We start from the raw sequence: 20661 nt of genomic DNA, 5'->3' as shown, positions 1-20661 counted from the left end.
AAAAGTTATTTAGGGTTAAATTAATTTGTATAAGTGCCTTAAATAGACTCACTTTTATTTCATTACTTTTATTAAAGTTTTCAGTACAGAGTTTGGGCATCTATTTAAGTAATATAAAAAACAATTTCAAAGCAAATACAAAGCAAAGACCTGAAATTATTTAAAAATATTGCAACTTTTTAAGATGGATGACATTGAATTTTAGACATTTTGGGATTCTTTGTTGTGTATCTGTAAAATGAGATAAATGTTTATATAAATTTCTTAGTTAACAATTTAAACAAATATGTGTCAAGTCGAACGTAAAATCGAACAAAACAATATAAATATATACAAACACAAGATTTATATATGAAATATGAATGCATGTATTTCGATTTTCGAATGAAATTAATCTACACATACTTGCATGAAACTGTTAGTATTAGCTATTTTAAATTTGTAAGCAAATCTCGACGATTTGTGCCACTGTGCGTCGGCGTTGATGACGATCGTTTGGCGCTTCTTCTGTGTCGCGTCTAGCGGGCGGACTTTGCTAACGGCCTAATGTGAATTTTAAGCCAAGTCGGATGCATTCACAGGCATCAGTTCTGTGCGAGACATCGTGCGGTGCGGTTGACGCAGCGGCAAAACAACGACAAAAAAGATACAAAGATTGAGATACAAGCAAAATAGAAGCGGCAAACATAAAATATTGACGCGCGTCGTTTGAAGTGCAATTTGCAATTGCAACGCCGGATTTGTGCATTGTCGATAGGCATTAAGTGTTAATGGCAAGCTGTAATAAATATATAATTTATGCCAGTTGGATCTTGTGGATCCATGGATCTTTAACAGCAACGACTGAACGTGATTGAATCTCAAATTTGGCGCGTGTGCTCTTGACTTTGTTTCCACATTCGATCGGTTGGCAACTGACATTTGATCTTTGCAAAGATCAGCGATCAGCGGGCGATTCGCGTGATCAGCGATGTGTGTTTAGTGGAACTTAACAAGACCATATGGAATATTATTCACAGACAAACCTACGTGTAGCACAGCAATTTGTTCGTTAACTTAAAGACGAAGGTGAGCCATAAACTATCCATCTCTGATCAGACCCAGCCCGTTGCAAGCTGCTCGTAATTCCTTCTGCCGGCTTCAACAATTAGAGAAAAAAATGCCAGAGTCGTCGTAATCAACCTGTAATGCCAGCTAATTGGTATAATTGTTGTTATTGTTGTTTCTGTTGTTGCCTGAGCATCTTCGGGTTCGCAAATGCTCTTTCTGTGGAAATTGCTGGCAAAAATGTCAAATAGGCTTTGAGTTTGGCTCGTTTTTCTATTTTTTTTTTTCTTGTTATGCTGCAAGGCACAAAGCTGCAATAAAAATCGAAACCAGCATCACGAGCTGAGGATAAAGTTGCAAATATTTTGTTACTAGTTGCCGTTTCTTGTCAAAAAGGTCAAACCAAGGAAAATACCAAAAACAAAATATCCAAGAAACAAACAACAAAAACTCAACCAAATTTTTATTGCTTTTCTTGTGGAGCTTGTTGTGTCTTCGACACGCACAAAATGATCTTGTCAATAGATCACAGGAATGCCAAAAAAATAGAAATGTTTTGAGCTGATTTTTTGTTTTGAGAGCTAAATTATTCAACTCACACGAATATTATTCTTAAATGCGTTTGATATTGACAGATATTTTGTAAGGAATATTATAAAAACATTATTAGATATTTTTCAACTCAATATATAGATAATTTCAAAACAAGAAATTGAAATGTTCTTAAACAATTTGCATTCAGATACGATTTCAGCATATAAGTAAGATTTCCGTTATTATTTTTTATTATTATTTTCTCTCTAATCAAATTAAAAACCCCAATTCAATTAATACTTTTAGGGTTTTCTTTCAAAACAATAAAGTGTATAATCTCGCGACAAATTATCGTTAAGAAAAAAAAGAAAAATTGTAATCGTTTGTTTTAGTTTGATTAGTGCACCTAGCAGATAAATCGAGAAAAAAATGTCGATGATTATTTTCATGGTTTTATAAACTTATCCAGATGCTCGTTTTTAAAAAATATCTTGTGTAAAGAAATTTATAGAAATCGCAAGACTATTTTTATATGTATTCGCATTTAGACCACGAAAAAAGTTAAAATTAAAGTTAAAATAACAGTGGGATTATGCTTAAACAAAGAAATTGATTTTTACCAATAACAAAATGTCACAGCAAATATTTAAGAAACATGAAACCAAATTAAAATACACAAAGATATATATCTTTAACACTTCTGATTACCTAAATACATACAATTTATCGACTCTGAATAGTTCGAGTATGTTAAAATTGATTCGAAGCACTTAAGCAATTTATTTATCAGATCAAGATTAAGAACAGAAACAGAAAACTCGTATCGAATGCAATTCAAGAAGATTTATAGTTTTGAGAGCTAGATTGCTTTTAAATGGATCGATGTATGTGACTTCAAGGAAAGCAACTCCAAAATTAAAAAAAAAACCCCCAAATAGTTCAAAGTTCAACTTGGCATATTTGGAAAGCTTGGAAAGCGGCAACAAACTGCATTTTGGATGCACTGCCACACAGCACGACAAGCCACACACTATATGTGTGTGTGTGCTGTGTGTGTTTGCTGTGTGTGTAGACTGAAGCTGCAAGGTTGCAAATTGAATTGTAGGTGGAGGTCATGGAGAGACAGGGGCAACGGGGGCGCAGCAAATGCGTTGCTAATTCTGCCAGCCATAAAATGGCAACAATTTATGCCGCTTGTTGGCAGCAAAAACAACAACAACAACTACTACTACTGCGGCAACGACTGCAAATGTTTTTTAAATTACAATTAATTACGAACTTAAAATCGAAAATCGTTTTCACCCTGGAAGTTCCAAGCCCCATTGTTGAACATTGTTACAAAACTGTTGAAGAAAGTTTGTTACGTGAACTTTAAGTAAATCGACTCGGGCACAATTGGAGCTATTATAATAGTAATGTATAAGTCAATTAGTGAACACTTTCCAACACTTACAATATCAATATCATCTATTCAACACTTTCAGCCCAACAAAACGATACTAAGCCAGCCCATTGATTGGGCAATTGGAGACACCTTCAAAAACAGTAAAAACAACAACAAATATTGGTAAAAATGCCTTCAGTTTTGAAAAATTTTCGACTTGGATCCCTGGCATTACTCTGCTTTACGGCGCTATTTTTGATCAGTGAGGTAAGTTTTGGATTACCCATCACCCAAAATCACCTAAACGAAACTTTAAAAAGTATTTGGAAGATATGCAAAAACAGCTGCTGTGGCCCGCGCACGTAAACACATTGAAATGCAAATTATTTTGTTTGGAATTATATTAACGTTTGACACTATCTATATATATAGTCGAATGCAAGTGCTTATTAGCGTGCCAGAGATAGCTTTTATTAATTGCTTAAATATGTATATAAAATACAGAATGCTTACATCTTCAATCAATTTAATTCTTGAGATTCCGTAAGCGAAGTATTTCGATATTCTAGTAATAGTTATATAATATGTATACAAATACTTTTAGAAATTGCTGTTTTCATCAAAAATCATCATTAACATTCATCAGGTTTTCATTTGGTTTATATCAATTAACAATCGCCGTGGCATATTAGTTTTTCAAATGGCTCATCAAATATTTCAAGTACATGTTAACTATCATACTTACTAATTGCCATATTGATATCTATTCATAAATTATTGTACTGGATAGTTTAGTAAATTGTTGAACATATATATTTTATTATTTTCAATAATTTTCTTGTTTTTGTGTGTTTGTTAATTTAAGTCGTAATTTTCAAGCACCTATGCTATCTATGGAGTTTAGTTTTTAGTTTCTTGTTAAGTATTTTAGAATAGCAAATAGTTATAATTATTATACATACATACGTAATATTACTTATTTCTACTTATTCCTAATTGCAATTGGGTTTATGCCCTTTATATTTTCTTTTAACTGTCGTTAAGCAGTTAAATTCTAAAAAATGATCTAAATTTAAAAGTTTTATGTATGTGTCTAGAGCTTTTCATTTCGAAATAGTTGCGGAATTGTAATCCGAAAGAGTTACTTGCATAAACACAAGCAAATAGACCGCTAGGCGATGACTTTATACAATTATTATTTAACATATATCGTGACAAAATATATTCTTCCAACTTCCTGGCTATAAATATAAATATAAAGATTAAGATTTCTGTTTATTCAAACCTATAATGTATAGAAGGGTTGGAACTTTTGTATGGTAATCATGAAATCGATTACCTAATCAGAATAAATTTATTTATTGAAAATATCATTAATAATAGATAAAAGGCCTTTGTAAGTCTCTCTGAATTCAAGATCCGTAACAATTGTATTTATATGTCTGCTTTCTTTTATACCTAATAAATGTATAATTTCTCTTAGCAGATACACTACACTGGCTTGGTCCGTTCCTAGTTTGTGCTTCAAATTTTAGACATTAATTTTTCGACCCTTGAAAATTCTAGTATACCCGTAGCAAGCCACGTATTTTAGCCCCATGGTCTAAAGCCTTCACCCTAAAAAAAATATACTTTCGTTCATACAACATTTGACATTTGAAAAAGTCTCAGATGAATTTTGAGAGAGATCTTTAAAAATGAGTTTAATGTAAAAACTTTCATACATCCGCTTTCCGCACATTTTCCGCCCTTTTAAGTGGAAAGTATGTACTTTCATCACATAAGGTACATTAACAATTTCTAGCTAAAGTCGGTCAGTCTGGACAAACAGTTATACTATAATTACCTCGCACAGCTTTATATGGCTTAACTTTTGTGAAATAACTCTGTTCAACTCTTCATTGCAATATTTGCTGCCACATTAGGCGCTTAAAATTGGGTGTTTGTCATTTTGAAAATAACCCCGCCCCACGTCTCTCATCCCTTTTGCTGCACAAGCCCCCTTTGACTCAGGTCTGACAGCTTTTTCGTCTTCACCTTCTTATAGTTTTTTTTTTTTTCGACTTCACTTCCCAAGTGCTTTTGAGCAACGGCGGAAAATGTTGTAATTTTGCGCTCTTTACGCTTTGTTTCATTTTTAATTTATTCTATGGCTGTCTATGTGAGTGCACCTACTGATACGGGTATTCATTCACACACATGCCACAACCAGCAACAGAAACAAACGGCAAAGGTCTTCAAGCATATTAAAACAAAGACGTTGACGCAGTCGCTGACCAAGTGACCTTTTTACTGACACTTTTGCAGCACAACAACAGCAACAACAAGAAGAAGAAGATGAGAAAGAGTTCCAAAAAATGGAACAAAATACGTTTAAAAAAAAGTGTGCTGTCTATTTTTAGCTACGCTAAAAATGAAAATGATCACGCAGAGGAAGTTGAGTTGAAGTTAAACTTAAATTTATGAAGCAATCGTTTAAAAAACTCTTTTAAAATCCCAGCAACACTTAACGCTATTTAAAAAATTTCAGTAAACATCGGCCGTAAACGAAGTGCTATTAACTATGAAATTACCAACAACTATTCTCAGCATGTGATCAAATTACATAAATTAGCCGCAAGGCAAGTATTTGGTTAGTCAACCATTTGGCATGCCAATTGCCTGGCAGATCGGTTAAGATCTTCACAGATCCAGAGATAAACAATGTCTGTGCCCCTATAAGGCAAATGCAAATCAATTTTTGAGCCCACAGTGTCGCAAATTAATGTTAATCACATTACCTTATAAGCTAACGGGAAACGTAACCATATAGGCGACACTGTAAAAGTGTTGAGAGCTTTTATAAAAGCGACAAATATGTTTGCTCCAGATACGAGTGCTCGACTAGAAGATACCTCGTAAGTGGAGAGGCTGAAAAAATGTATCGCAAAACAAATACAAGCAAATACATAGAGAATATTTTTTGCATAAGATACTTACATATTGCTTTTGTATCGCCTTTTTATGTTCCATCAGTAAGCAGTTACATTTGCAAAGTTTTGATAAATGGAAATGGTTCTGTTTGCGGGATAGGCAATAGTATCGCCGTCGACAGAAGTCGCCGAGTGAAGGCTTTTTAATGCTGTTACAAAAATGGTGTGAAATTGCAAGGCTCTCATTCGGGAAGCTTAAAAGGAAGAATATGTCTGCTTGGGTAACAATACAAATTCTCTATTTTTTATTTTTGTCTAGTTGCATATTTGTCTAGTCTAGTTACATATCTATTTTAAACACATGGTATTTAGCCCAACAAATTGGCGCACACTATAAATGTACAGTTTTAGACAACGCCCCGCAATAAATTACAAAATGTAAGGCATAAATACACGGAAAATCAAAATGTCAGCAAGTATCTTTTATCTTTTTAATAGAGCTTATAGACAAGCAAAATTTTAGACACAGCTGTCGAATTAACTGTGAAACGTTAACTCAGGAATTTGAAGGGTTCAGCAAACAGCGATCGTCCATCGAATTTATCGAAGCAAAAACATCTGTTGTCCAGTAAATAAATTATTTTGTATTATTTTTATTTTTCCTTTTCTTGTTTTACAATATTATATAAGCTGGGCTTAGGGCTTTGCTGCAGCTTGAAATGTTTTGTTATATTGTTTTGCGGCAGCTGGGAAAAACAATTTTTCACGGACTCTGCAGTCTTTGGCACGGAAGCTTCTTCACATATTCACACGTAGCTGGAGAGACCCAGTGGCAGATTTCGATAAGTCATTGGGCTATAATTTGCTAGAGACACATGAAGACTTTTTCTATATAATTAAACAACAAAAAATAATAAAAAACTGAAGAAAAAAGCACAAAACACAAAGTTGACATTTCACACAGCAGCAGGTCGCTTTGGACCCACTGACTGTTGCAAGCAGCCGTGGCACCATGTGCCAACTTATGACATCACTTCAATTCATCACTTGGTGGACCATAGCCCGAGGCTGTGGCATATGCATGCCAGCAACAGTCGTATATGGTCTCGACACGAGTACCCAGTTCGAGTATTCATAGATCTTGATCAGACGGCGAGTACTTGTATCATTTGTTTAGCCGCACTAATCGCTCTTGGCTTGGGAAAGCGCCCAAAACAATTCTCATATACTCACACACTAGATTCACGGTTGGAACCCATAACTTGTCTTAAGGTTTGATTCATGAACCTGGCTTTCCACACATGAACATAAATATCGGTTCGAATTTTAATTCGTCACTTTTTTCAGTTTTACACGGAATAATTCTATTTTTCAATATTTCCCCCTTTAAAGCTCGAAATAGGTTCCCAGTTTTGCTTCCTTAATATATGGCTTAATATATGTAACTCCATATTTTTTTTCCAGTGCCAAAATGCATTGAACGCGCAAAAGACTTCCTTTTCTTGCACAGGACGTCCAGCGGGCTACTATGCGGACGTGGAGACGGGCTGCCAGGTGTGTTTCGTAACCTTTTGCATTGCACTCTTTTCTATGACCTGTTAACATCCTTTTCGCTTAGGTCTATCACATGTGCGATGGCCTGGGCCGTCAGTTCAGCTATACCTGTCCCAACACCACGCTCTTTCAGCAGCGCATGCTCATCTGCGATCATTGGTACATGGTCAACTGCTCCAAGGCTGAGAGCAACTATGCGGCCAATCTTCTAATTGGTAAGTGAAAATCAATACAAGCTTTAAGTAAGTAGATTAATGAGCAAGCAAATATCTTTTTCTCGGAAGTACCCGACTATCAAATACCCCGAAACTTCTACTAAAACATCAAGCAAACATATAACTAGCATTACTACAAAGGAAATTATATCTTCTTCCGGTTTCCAATACAATATACAATACAATCGCAATTTCAATGCACATATATACGAAAATTCTTGCGCCTTGCGCTAGCTGCCATGTGGCGTCCCAATCTTGATGAGATTTTCTGCAGTAGATCTTATTCGTCCATGGAATATTCGCATTAGCACTCTACATTCAAATTTTCTAGCTTTGTAGGTTCTGAGATCGACGCATTCATATGTATACTCGGATATACGAACAGACAGGCACACGCACATGGATAGATCGACTTGGCCGTTTATTTTGACCAAGGATATATATACTTTATGGGGTCGGAGATACTTCCTTCTGCCCCTTACATACATTTGTATAATACCATTCTACTCTTGTAAACAATTTTCAATGGGTTTAGGGTATAATGAACCTGTTTAAATTAAATGAAGCTTCAGAATCAAAATCTTTGTGAAAATGCGTTTTTACAAAATGTACATTAGCTTTCCACAAAAAGAACAAGGGTTAATAAACAAATTATCTTACTAATTATATTAAATAGATTGAGCTACATATAAGATGTTTAGATTTGGAATTAAAAATGCTCATGCCTTATTTGTTTCTAAAAATTTCGAAAGAAAAAAAATTAGAACTTCTAAAACTTATTCAAAACTATTAAAGACAACCAACTATGATTAAAGGAAAACTGTTAGAATAATCGGTTCAGTATTTACAAAGTTTAAGTGTTTAAAGTCTAAAAAGGACATTCATATATATCTCTTTATTTCTTTTTTTTACTGTGTGACTTTTAGGACAGCGTGATAAGCCCTTTGTCAACGATGAAGAAAACAATTTACGCACACCACGTCCAGATTTGCTGGATCGTCCCTATGCACCCGACTACTCCGGCGAGTCATTCAGAAGCCAGTACAAGGTAAGACTTTCCTATTCACCATAATCTTTTTCTATACTGACCAGGCTCTGTTTCGTGCAGCAGCTGACGCCGAGTCAAAATCAAATACGCGATGATTCCACTAAAGGCGTTGCCAAATTTGAGTCTCAGTTAGCACAAAACGGTCAAACACGCTGGCGCATTCCTCCACCCAGCCGCACTATACTGCCGCCGGCTTACGAACCACAGATCGAAGTGGCCAGCAGCACGCCCCGAGCCAAACCCATCAGCACCACCAGCCGCACCACCACTCGCAGGCCCGCCTCTGTTGCGCCTGTGCTGCACAAACGCACGGAGGCACTGCATCAGCGCATTACGGATCCTGACACAGATGACCTGGGAACCAGTCACAGCACACGCTACAATACCTCAGCTGACTTTAACTCTGCTGAGCACCCAGCGACCAAAAACACCACCAAGCTGGTCAAGTTCATCAAGGCACCATCGAAAATTTATGAACCACCTTTTGTGTATCCCATTTACAATCAGGACGAGCTGCAGCCGGCCACGGAAACATTGCGGACTTCGTCAGCGGCGCCTTTTAGCACCGCCTCAACTCAGAGACGCTTTACGGCAGCAGCGGCCGGGCCAAGCACCACCGCACGCCCGCTCAGCCGACCCACCACTTACGCTGGACAGCCCTTCTCCTACTCCACGTTGGCCACTACGGCAAGTACAGCGATCAACTATCGCCCAGCTGTGGCTCAAACAGAGCATCGTACGCCCACGCCGGCGCAAGCATTCCGCCCAGCCACGCCCCCTTCGACACCGCCGCCCAAAGTGCCAGCCAAGGCAGAGCTGCCTTTTAATGATCTGCTACCACCATTTGTGGAGTTTGTGCCACATGACATAGCCACAACACAAGGACCGCCCATCTACTACGAATGGAAAGTGCCCGCTAATGGGCTGCAGCCACCTAAACTGGATCCGCCCATAGGCGTGGACGGACGCGAATACCCGGAGACTACAGGCGACTACAGCGTCAAGACCAAACAGGATAGTTTCAACTCCAAATTGAATGACATAGCCAGCCATGGTTCAGCCGCAGTTGCGCCCAAGCGGTTGCCCAGCTCGCGTTCCATCAAACCCAATGAGCTGCCCCTGGTGGCCACGGAAAAGGCGCAGCGACGCGTAGATGTGGTCAGCGCTAGCGCTAGCTCCACATCGACAGACATAACGCAGCTGCGTAAGCAGCTGCTCATACCGGAGTATGCCTTCCCGCTGGAGACAATCGGGCGCACAGGCTATGCGCCTGGCTCGAGCCCCGCCGGAGATCTCTACAATTCATTTCAGTTAAAGATACCAGAACGTCGGGCCGGCAGCAACGGCGGCAGCAGCTCGTCTAGTAGCAGCTCCACTAATGGCAGATGGTTCGGCGAGAACCCCAAGTGCCCCGAGTGCCATCCATCGTTTGTGCTGCCCGGCACTTGCCAGCCCTGTTTGCGTAGATAGTTTAAGTTCTATTATATGTTCCATTCCACACGCCGCAACTACGCCTAGTATTAGATGACATAATATCCTACCCACTATCCGCCTTCGCATCTTTCATGCATTTAAATGTTAATTTTATTGTATATTTCACAGTAAAAATAATGCGCATTAAATAAGTGTGTAAAAACTACGTATATTCAAACATGAACCTTGGTCCACAATTGCTACGTTCCAGGTGGTAAGTATCTAGTATTAGATAATTAACTGTTATTATAACAATGCAACAGTTATGCTTGCCTAAAACGGCAGACTAACTACATATCTACATATACATATGTGTACGTAACTTCTTAGATGTAATAGAGATGGGCGACGAGTCTTAACAGAGAATTTTGCTTGAGTATTTCGAGTCAATAGCTAGATCGATAGGTTTATATTCTTATATAAAAAATATGAATTTCCTGTATTATATTGCGACAATATTGCCTGATATAGGTGCTCATTTACATTGTGGTTTAGCGTAATTCGTTGCATTTGTTATTTTCTAAAATTAACTCTTAAGGATTATATACAATTAACTTTGTGTGGCTCAATGACAATCCAGTGTAATTTATCATCTCACTTTTATAATTGTGTTTCAATACAACTCCCTTCCGCAAACGGTGATTAAATTGTGACTTCACAACTCTGTAATTTCTTGTGACTGTGACTAGGGAGTTTTTAACAAACTGATTTTTAAAACCACAGGGTTTTGAACAATTAGTTATTGTAGGTTTCCTTGGAACTCATACTTCTTCAGATTGATATTTTCGTATTTGTAACTTTACTAACATTTCAGTAAATGCAACTGGGACTTTCCAATAATTTGAATCGTTGTGGTGTAGTACAATTTCGACACTGTCAACAATTTCTTTTTAAGACAAATAATATCAATAAAAAAAAAAAACAAGCCAATCAGAGTAAAATGTTCTCTATTATCTCAAGATTTAGACAATTTTCATTAGCTAAAATTTGTTCGCATTGCCCATCTCTAATTTTGTTCATATAACAGATTCAAAAATATATTTATGTGTATATATGTAAATATCGCGTTTTAAAACGCAACAAAACGTGCAACATCGATGAGTACAATTTTGTATTTAAGGCACATTGTAAAGGGATCGAATGTCCACTTTAAATTCCTATGCTTGAATGCATGCTGGACCACTTATATTCCTCAAAAATCGATCTCTACACTAGGTACAATAATCGATAATAATCGATAATCGAGCTATATGCACAAAGAACAAGGGAAAAAACTAACGGTATTAAGAAAGGACAAAACTCGAATAGAAACTTTTGACTAGCACTTTGTGCGCCGTCAGCGTCAAACTGGGCGCACTTAAGGTTCATAAAAAAAGACGCTTGGTGTCCAGGGTCGGCTAGCGCCCACCAGCATCTCCGGATGGGCGTGTACCATCGCATTTTGGCCGCAACCAACTTCATCGCCAGGAAACTCTTGACCCACCGCCTGTGCGCGCAAAACGATCTGATGCCGCTTAGTCACATCCACATTGGCCACGACGCCAGATTCGTGGCGATAACTATAAAAACGATTCGTCAAATGGCCATCCACATAAATCTATTGACGGGAGAGGGTCATATATGATTGATTGGGTATATGTGAATTATAAATTGCGCTCACCTCGTATCCACCAATGGCGGCGCAGTCATCCAATTGCCATCGCACATAGAGCGCACGACAGCCCAAACTTGAGACATCCGTAATGGTTACAGGGAAACTTTCTCCCGGCCCATTGCCCATACAAGGCGACGGATTGGGGGTCTGAGAGGCGAGAAAGGTTTTAAAAAAAAAGTTTCGATCGGCAGGTCGGTTGTATAATTTACCTTAGGATTAATTTTATTCTTGTTCATCACATGATTCATAGCATGTAAATCACAAATAATGGAATCGATGAAAAATTTCTGTAATAAATGAAATTAATTTTAGTAATCTCCTTAGAGTACTATATTCAAAGGTCAACTACTAGGGAATATCCTTAACTCAACTTGTAAATATTTTAAGATACCCAAAGACCACTTACCGTTTCGGCAACGGGATCATATCGGACGGCATCCAGTGTCTTGGATACAGTCTTGCATTGGTTGTCGCAAGCGAGCGCCCGACAATGACAGCAAACACAGGGTTCTCCCGGTCGATCTACGCCGTCCGTGGCCTCCTCCTCTACGGTTTGCTCATCCCCACATAATTCGCACATGCGACGCATCATATATTCGCATAGTAGGCGCTCCCTATCCGTAAGCGGACTCAAAAGATCGTTCGAATCCTGATCACATATACAGCTCGGCTTTTGAATGGCACCAGAATCTGGAGTGAGTTCTTCAGCCTCGTCCACTTCTTCGTCCGCTTCTTCGTCGGCTGCTCCATCCAGCTTGGGCTCTTCTGAAGGCACTTCTGTGGACTCATTGTCAGTCCCACATGTACAGCTCGGCTTTTTTTGGGCACCAGAATCTGGAGTAATTTCATTAGTTGCTTCGTCCGGCTTTGGCACTTTTGGAGGCACTTCTGTAGACTCATTGCCAGGCCCACATGTACAGCTCGGCTTTTTAATGTAACCAGAATCTGGAGTAATTTCATTAGTTGCTTCGTCCAGCTTTGGCACTTTTGGAGGCACTTCTGTAGACTTATTGTCAGGCCCACATGTACAGCTCGGCTTTTTAATGTCACTAGAATCTGGAGTAATTTCATTAGTTGCTTCGTCCGGCTTAGGCTCTTCTGGAGGGACTTCCGTAGACTCATTGTCAGTCCCACATGTACAGCTCGGCTTTTTATGGGCACCAGAGTCTGGACTAAGTTCATTCGTTGTTTCGTCCGGCTCAGGCTCTTCTGGAGGCAGTGCTGTAGACTGTTCCTCGGGTTGGGTATCTACTTCGCCATACTCTTCGGGGATCTCAGGTGCCGCTGCCGTTGCTTCTGCAGAGTCATCTTCATCCATATCTGCCAGGGGAGTTTGTTTGTTATCTTCATCTATTGGGCTAGGAGGTGATGCAGAGATTCTTATTGAGTCGGGACTTATAGATTCCACTTGCGAGTCACGCTTAGAGCCCTCTATGGGCGTACTCGTTTTAAAATCTGGTGATTTTAAACTGGATGATTTGGAATCTGGTGATTTCCAGCTGATCGAATCTGGCGATTTCGAATCGGCCGATTTAGAATCGGGAGTCTTCCAATCAGATGATTTATTGCTCGTCGATTTGGAATCCGGGGATTTCCAGCTTCCAGATTTAGAGCACGTTCGATAGGAATCGGATGCGAATGGCGTATGAATCTCGACGTCGGTATGGCAGCTGACGAAATTCGTATCCTTTGAGTCAGCGTCGGTATCATAAGGCTTACGATAAGGATCAAAATTTGGATCACGTTCGAAAGCGACGATTTCCGTCGGTTGTATAGTCCGACCAGTTTTTAGGGGAAAACATTTTTCCAGATATTTTTCCATTTGATCAAGACACTGCATCCGCTCCAATTTGTCTTTCGACTTGGGCTGTTTTTTTGGTGGTAGTCGGCCCGCCGTTACGGCTGCCATACAATCTTCGTAGGATAAGGGTTCAGCTGCCTCTTCATCATCCTCTTCCTCTCGACGAAGCATCAGGGTTAGTTCACGAAACAGTTGTTGTATAGTGGCCGTGCGATCCAGGCAGCAATCGTTTGAATCGCTCAATAAATTCAATATATTCAGAATGCGTTCCTTTGGTGAACCGGCATTGTCCCATTCGTTCGATACACAGCTCCTGTAACTCGTCACCTGCCTTTCGGATCGACACTCACAGTAGCTGTCCTGTTCATGTTCGACCTGGATCTGGTCCTGAACCGGGCTCTGGACCTGGTCTTGGCCCCGAACCTCGACTTGTTCCTGAACCTGGACCTGTTCCCCGTCCTGCTCCATAGCACCCTCTTCAGGGCTGATACGATTTTGACCGGAAATTTTGGTACCCTCGGCATCGGGTGCCAAGCTAAAGTTTGGCATAGACACGCCGCATTTCGAGGTTGTTAGACAGGATTTTGAATATGCAGTTGCGGAGTTTGCCGATTTATAGTCGACACTCAACATTGGTTGGTTGCACGAACAGGTAAATGCGCTTTTCATGGACATCTGTTGGTCACCGTAAGGTACGGATGGATCTAAAGACTTGCAGCCAACCAATCTTTGCCCTTTATGAATTGGCATCCCCCTAGACGACACTTTGTCACAGTTGCAGCTCGAGGGTCCGCTTTCAATGTCTTGAAATTCAGATAAAGACTTGACAGCAGTACCACCTATGGAAGTCTCAGATGAAGAATAGCAATCACAAAATTTGTCAGTCCGATTCATAAACACAACCTTTGTGCTCGGTGCTACATTGCAGCTCTGACAACAGCTTGAATCTTTGGTAGCGGCTACCGAAAACATCTTTGATACAAGCACAGGATCAGCGGGCACAATGGCGCATTCTAAGCCACTTTCCTCGACTTTTGTGAAGGGCGGTCCTTCCCTACCCTCGCGTCCCACTAATCCCAACTTCATCCTCTGATCTGACGAGCACAAGCACGTGATGTTGGCCATTACAGACTGCGAACGTGACGAGGTCTTGTCGGCGTAGCCCAAAGAAGATTTATTGCAGGCTACCTGATGGGCACTACTATGCTGTGAGACATCATCCGCATTACTCTCGCCATGCTCAACTGGACGACTCTTGATGGATGTCGTTATATGGCTCCTGTCTGCATCGAAAAAGCTTTCACCTTGTTGAGTACCCATGTCAGAGCGTGCAATTTTGCTGCAGGAGCAAGGATGCGTCTTGCTAGGCTCCGAACGCGCGCTCTGATAAGTCGTGCTTTGTGCATCAACAAAGTTCGCTCCTCTCAGCATCTGCATATTCTGTGCCTGTTGGTAAAACGGGTCTTGGCCCAATGAAGTCACCGGCGCAATACTACTCGGCTCTGCTGCGATGAAGGTACGCGTACTTGGATCGGGTGCGAGGCAAGAACACGCCACATCGACGCCACTTTGATCGAGCTCAGCGGTGTATTTAGAGCGCGCGCTTCGCCAGTCGGTAGTTTCGCTTTGATTTTCACTTTTCGCGGTAACCATATTCCAAGGAATCACAGAGGGTTGCTTGCCAAACACACCTTCGGAGTAGCTCTGCGCGGTGAGACTACTGGGGATTGGTTGGAATCCGACATTGGGTTGAGCGACAACCGGCCGGCTGATGCCCGATTCCAAGCTAAGAAAAATCGTTGCGTCCTTATCGCCTGGTCGACTGGTGCAAGACCGTGCGCTAAAAAAGGTGGTGGTGTTATCCTTTTTCGAGCTAATATTAACAGGGCCGGTGCAGGATTGTGCGCTATAAAAAGCTGTGTCGGCATCCTTTTTAGAACAACTATCGACTGGAGGACCGGTGCAGGATTGCACGCTTAAAAAGCGGGTAGCGTCATCCTTTTGACTATTATCGACCGGACGACTGACGCAAGATTGTGCACTGAAAAAGGCCGTGGCGTTATCCTTTTGACCTCTATTATTGACTAGACGACTGCTGCCAGAATCAACGCTGAAATATTTAGTGGCATTATCCCTTTGATAACAGTTACAGATATCCCGATGACTTGTGCCAGTTTTCAAGCTATCAAAAGTGGTTGCGTTATCGAATGGTCGACTGGTGCAAGATCTCACGCTAAAAAAGGCCGTATCGTTATCCTTTTCGTTTCCTCTACTAGTCTCTGAGTGCAGGGAATAATAACAGCTTGGCTCAGGGCTGTGTGCGCTTGGCAATCCACAAGGATTTCCAGTTTGCGGCATAGTACTTGGTGCCATGGAACGACTATTGCCCGACTCCAGGCTGTAATAGACCGAGGTAACTCCAGCCTGATTGTCCAGAGTACGGGGACAACTGTCCCCGGAAAGCAACGATGGCAAGCCGCTGTGTACAGCGCATGATCTGGTCGTATTTGGATCCACAATTCCGCTCTGTGCAGTAAGGCAACTTGGATTTAAGCAATAGACAACATTACTTGGCTGGGACAAAGCATTAGCTTGATTTGCGGGGCCACTCTGTAGAGTATGGCAACAGGGCATTCCACACCAGGCAGCATTAGTTGGTTGCGACAAGGCTTTACCTTGATTTGCGGTGCAACTTTGTGTAGTATGAATACTGGACATTGGACTGTTGGCAGCATTAGTTTTTTGAGATGGGTTATTGGGTTGACCTGCAATACCAACAATTCTTGATTTGGAAGACTCATCCATTTGATCAACGGTGCCACTCTGTGCGACATGGCAACTGGGCATTGAACAATAAGCAGCATTACTTGGCTGGGAATCGTCAACGGTTTGATCTACGGTGCCGCTCTGTGCGGTATGGCAACTGGGTATCGAACAATAGGCAGCATTACTTGGCTGAGAATCGTCAATGGCTTGATCTTCGATGCCACTCTGTCCGGTCTGGGAACTGGGTATTGGAGAAGAGGCAACATTTCTTGATTTGGAAGACTCATCAATTTCATCAACGGTGCCACTCTGTGCGGTATGGCAACTGGGTATTGAACAATAAGCAGCATTACTTGGCTGGGAATCGTCAACGGCTTGATCTACGGTGCCGCTCTGTGCGGTATGGCAACTGGGTATTGAACAATAGGCAGCATTACTTGGTTGAGAATCGTCAACGGCTTGATCTTCGATGCCACTCTGTTCGGTATGAGAATTGGGTGTTGGAGAGGAGGCAACATTTCTTGATTCGGAAAACTCATCAACTTGATCAACGGTGCCACTCTGTGCGGTATGGCAACTGGGTATTGAACAATAAGCAGTATTACTTGGTTGGGAAACGTCATTGCCTTGATCTACGGTGCCGCTCTGTGCGGTGTGGCAACTGGGTATAGAACAATATGCAGAATTACTTTGTCGGGAAAAGTCATTGCTTTGACCTTCGTCTGATTCACAATAACAAGGTATCGGTGATGGTTGCGGTTGTATTTTCGGTTCCTCGTAGAGCGGCGGTTGAGCTTCCACTAATGGTACGTTGGGCATAGATTTTGAGCCGCAGGGACAAATGCTGGATTTATTACTTTGTGCACTGTTCTTACTATCAAATGGCTGTACGGCTGTAGAGGATGGTATACTTGGTTGCGATTTCGACTCGCAACAAGAATCTGTTTGCTGACATTGCGTGCGCATTTCAGCTTTAATTATTTGCTTCCAATCATTGTTGGTACAAATACATTCTTCGACTGGATGTTGACGACCTGAGTGGTTCTCATCAAAATTGATACGGTTTGGAACCCTTTCTTGCATCTGTTCATCGTTCTCATCTACAATGCGGCATATGTATTGTGTGGGATAATGAATTTTCCCCATATTATAGAAATCACAGCTGATGACACGCGTTTGTGACAGCTTGTCCGCAACAAAGTTATTACCGAGCGAGCGTACATAGTGATCGTGAAGATAGGATGTGTCCGTCTGAGATGGTTTGCCCAGTTCCGCGCTACCCTCCTCCATATCCTGCTGATTTCTTGAATTCTGTGTCTGCGTTGGGTGGCTGGGCATTTCGTCGCCGTTGGACTGCCTTTGGACAGCCCTTTGAGCTTCATTTCTCAAATGGGATTGGTCAGTTTGTATGTCTTGGGTGCGGTAGTTGGGGGCGAGGGCGTCAGCGTTCATTGGATAGCGTCGCTCATCTTGCATATACATCAGAGCTGGGCAATCTGCAAAAAAAGAATGAAAAAAGAGACCGTTAGATGCAGTTGGACATGATTTGAACATTTTATTCTGATGGGAAGAACATTAATCTCAATAAATTATAGACCATTTGGACAAGGAACTGATTATGAGCAAAAAGCGAAGCGAAGAGATTGGGAGGGGACGGATTTTCAAAGTTCAATTAAGAACGCGTTTGCGGCGGTGTCCTTAGCTCCTTGATCTCTGAGAGCTGTACCTCCCGACCGCGCGTTACGTTCGCTGATGACCACATTTCGCAGTGATACAGCTCAAGGAACTTGGCCTCGGCCTTCTCCCTGCATGGGCAAAAGTCGAAATAGGATGTCTGACTGCAAGTCTCTCGCTCATCAAAGTTGGAAAAAATGGTGCCACGCTGTACACAGCGGCAGACCTTCACATTAATGCGGTCGCGATTGTCATCAAAGGAACGTCGTTTCCAAGGGCACTGACAGCATCCACAATTGCCTGGACAGAAGACGTTACCATCCTCGTCCATAATGGGGCTAGGCTCGAACCGGCAAGGTGAACAATTTGAGAACTCCTTATGCTGCGGCAAGGCCAGAAAATACTTTTTAACAGGCCCCTCCATTTTCGAGGGTTCTGGTGTTAGATCGTGTACCGGCGTCAGAATCGGTTCGGTCTCCGACTCTGACAGCGTCATAATTTTCTGCAATTTCTCTGTATCTGGTTCCGATTCGGTCTCGGGTTCAGGTTCTGGTTCAGGTACTGCTTCTGGCGAGGGAAGGGGTTCCGGTACTGCAACTGGCACTGGTACTGGTACTGGTACTGGTACTGGTACTGGTACTGATACTGGCACTGGCACTGGCACTGGCGCTGGTACTGACACTGGCACTGGCACTGGCACTGGCTCTGGCATCGCTGCCGGTAAAGGCACTATGACTGGGACCAGCCCAATGCTCTCAATGGACTGACCACATGAGCCCTTAAACATGCTGTAGTCATCTTCTACGTCCGCTGCATCACTTAACGGCTTAAAAGTTTTTTTGCTGGTATCCCTACCTGTGCACGTCAGCTTCGAGCAGCCTGGTGTCTCCTTCTCAATAGGCCGTGACTGGCTTGTGACCATTTGGCCCGTATTCGGATCGAATTGCAGTGGCATTTGAACGGTAACCGGTCTGCCCTCTAGACGGCATTTTGAGCTGGTTTCCTTGGGATCGGTTAACAGACGTGCTGTTATCTCCAGAGTTGCACTGCACGGACGTTTACAAACCCGCTTATTCCGCTCAAAGTTTCGTAGCAGCATTTGTGTGGCATTTGCAGCACGCTCAAGGGTTTCGCGCACGACCACCGGATCATCGAATTTGCTACTGGCGGACGCATTACAGGTGGAGGTTGTTTTACAACTGTTTGTTGCCTTTTTACTAGAGGCCTTACTGCACATGGTGGGGTTGGTGCTAGTGATCGTCTTACAGCTGGCGTACATTTTGCAGCTGTGACCCTCCCGGGGAAAATCAGTGTCGCCAATACTCAGACAATCAAAAAAGATATCCTCATCGCTGCGCTGTGCCTGAAAATTGGGCCCACGATAGAGTACTTGAGTGGAGGTGCCCGCTTTAATTTGCTGCTGGCGAAGGCTGCGCAAATGGATGCAGGTATCTGGTTTCTTGCATCGTGCAGCAGAACACGATGCATTCTTATTGGCATTCGTTTTATTCCTGTCCTTGTCCATGGCTAAATGGACTATGGCTCCAAATGTATTCCAACTAATATAAGAATTTACATGAAATTTATTCTACGATGTTGCTCTTTGAAATGATTAAAATGAACTGAACCAAAACCCATTTGTCAAGCACCGCAACAAAAACGAAGCCTACTCATATGTCGCTTTTTTTAATCGAACTGAATTTACAAATAAATAATTTCGAATACGAGTGATATCGATAAGCAAGGCGCGCTTTTGATCCTTATCAAATTTGACAAACGCACCTCCAAGCTGTTTGCTAGTGTCTGTATCCGTATGCCCCATGCTTTTCACCACATTTTTGTTGCTCTGGCTTGCTATCGAATTGCAATAGCACATCTCCACGCTCTTCACTGGTGCGTGTTAACAACACCCACGCTTTTCACTAGAGTTACAAAAATCTGGAAGAACTGCCGCCATAGCTCCTAAGCATCCCAACGCACACGACGCCCGATTTTCCTAGCGCCTTCGCGTCGCTGTGAATGCCGCTGCACGTTTATTGAAGGGGGATTGGAGGTGCGCCTATCGCCCCCGCCTACGCCCTCGCCGGCAGTAGTCAATTGCTTCGGCCTTGGCTGAAATATGTTTACATTGACCTGGCCGTCGTGCGGATTCAGCTCCATGGGCAGTTTCAGTGTGACCGGACTGCCGCGCAGTATGCATTGGCAATGCGGGGGACAGCCACACGATGATTCCGTGTGAACTCGTGCGGTGATCTCCAACGTTGCCGGATAAGAGCACATGCATCCTCGTGGCTCGAAATTAGTGTACTCGCACTGCCCACCCAGGCCGCGTAGCAATATCTGTGCACTATTCGCGGCACGATGTAATACGTCGCGTATCTGCATCGGATCGTCATAATTATTGGGTTTTCTTTGCAATAAACAGTGGTCGGTAGCGTCCCCTTTTCCAGCCTTGAGTATGCCCTCTCGCTGCATGAGTACAGTCTCGCATTCGTGTTCACTCTCGCTGCAGCAGTCAAAGAAGATGTCCTCCATTGTTTGTATTTTTTTTTTTTTTTTTTTTTTTACTTTATTTACACACGCACACACAATTTTGAAA

At 41.9% G+C, this 20661-nt stretch overlaps 3 protein-coding genes across 4 annotated transcripts; 1 reads left to right on the top strand and 2 right to left on the bottom strand.

The window, feature by feature from the left end:
* The first annotated feature begins 583 nt into the window (after positions 1–583).
* Positions 584–10333, top strand: js (jiangshi). 2 transcript variants are annotated; one of them, XM_064679549.1, is made up of 6 exons: positions 584–1068; positions 3066–3232; positions 7342–7431; positions 7496–7646; positions 8573–8694; positions 8758–10333. In XM_064679549.1, the coding sequence occupies exons 2-6, from the start codon at positions 3155–3157 to the stop codon at positions 10162–10164; spliced, it is 1848 nt and encodes a 615-aa protein (XP_064535619.1). In that variant the 5' UTR covers positions 584–1068; positions 3066–3154; the 3' UTR covers positions 10165–10333. The 2 variants fall into 2 exon arrangements, with proteins under 2 accessions (XP_064535619.1, XP_064535618.1); XM_064679548.1 differs by having other exon boundaries at positions 586–1068; positions 8755–10333.
* Positions 10317–19689, bottom strand: LOC135426455 (serine-rich adhesin for platelets). The gene is made up of 5 exons (XM_064679541.1): positions 18918–19689; positions 12228–17884; positions 12031–12108; positions 11828–11968; positions 10317–11764 (listed from the first exon to the last, which is right to left on the bottom strand). Exons 1-5 carry the CDS (start codon positions 19585–19587, stop codon positions 11525–11527), a joined length of 6786 nt encoding a protein of 2261 aa, XP_064535611.1. The 5' UTR covers positions 19588–19689; the 3' UTR covers positions 10317–11524.
* A 43-nt stretch (positions 19690–19732) lies between these two features.
* On the bottom strand, positions 19733–20598 carry LOC135426459 (uncharacterized). Its single transcript, XM_064679551.1, has one exon. It carries the CDS (start codon positions 20595–20597, stop codon positions 20025–20027), a length of 573 nt encoding a protein of 190 aa, XP_064535621.1. The 5' UTR covers position 20598; the 3' UTR covers positions 19733–20024.
* Between the last annotated feature and the right edge of the window lie 63 nt (positions 20599–20661).

The sequence above is a fragment of the Drosophila montana genome, unplaced genomic scaffold, assembly GCF_035044405.1.
Source record: "Drosophila montana isolate Dmon_TW-CO22-7 unplaced genomic scaffold, ASM3504440v1 contig_203_1, whole genome shotgun sequence".
In the NCBI taxonomy this organism is placed as follows: domain Eukaryota; kingdom Metazoa; phylum Arthropoda; class Insecta; order Diptera; family Drosophilidae; genus Drosophila; species Drosophila montana.
This window is presented reverse-complemented; position numbering and strand designations above follow the sequence as displayed.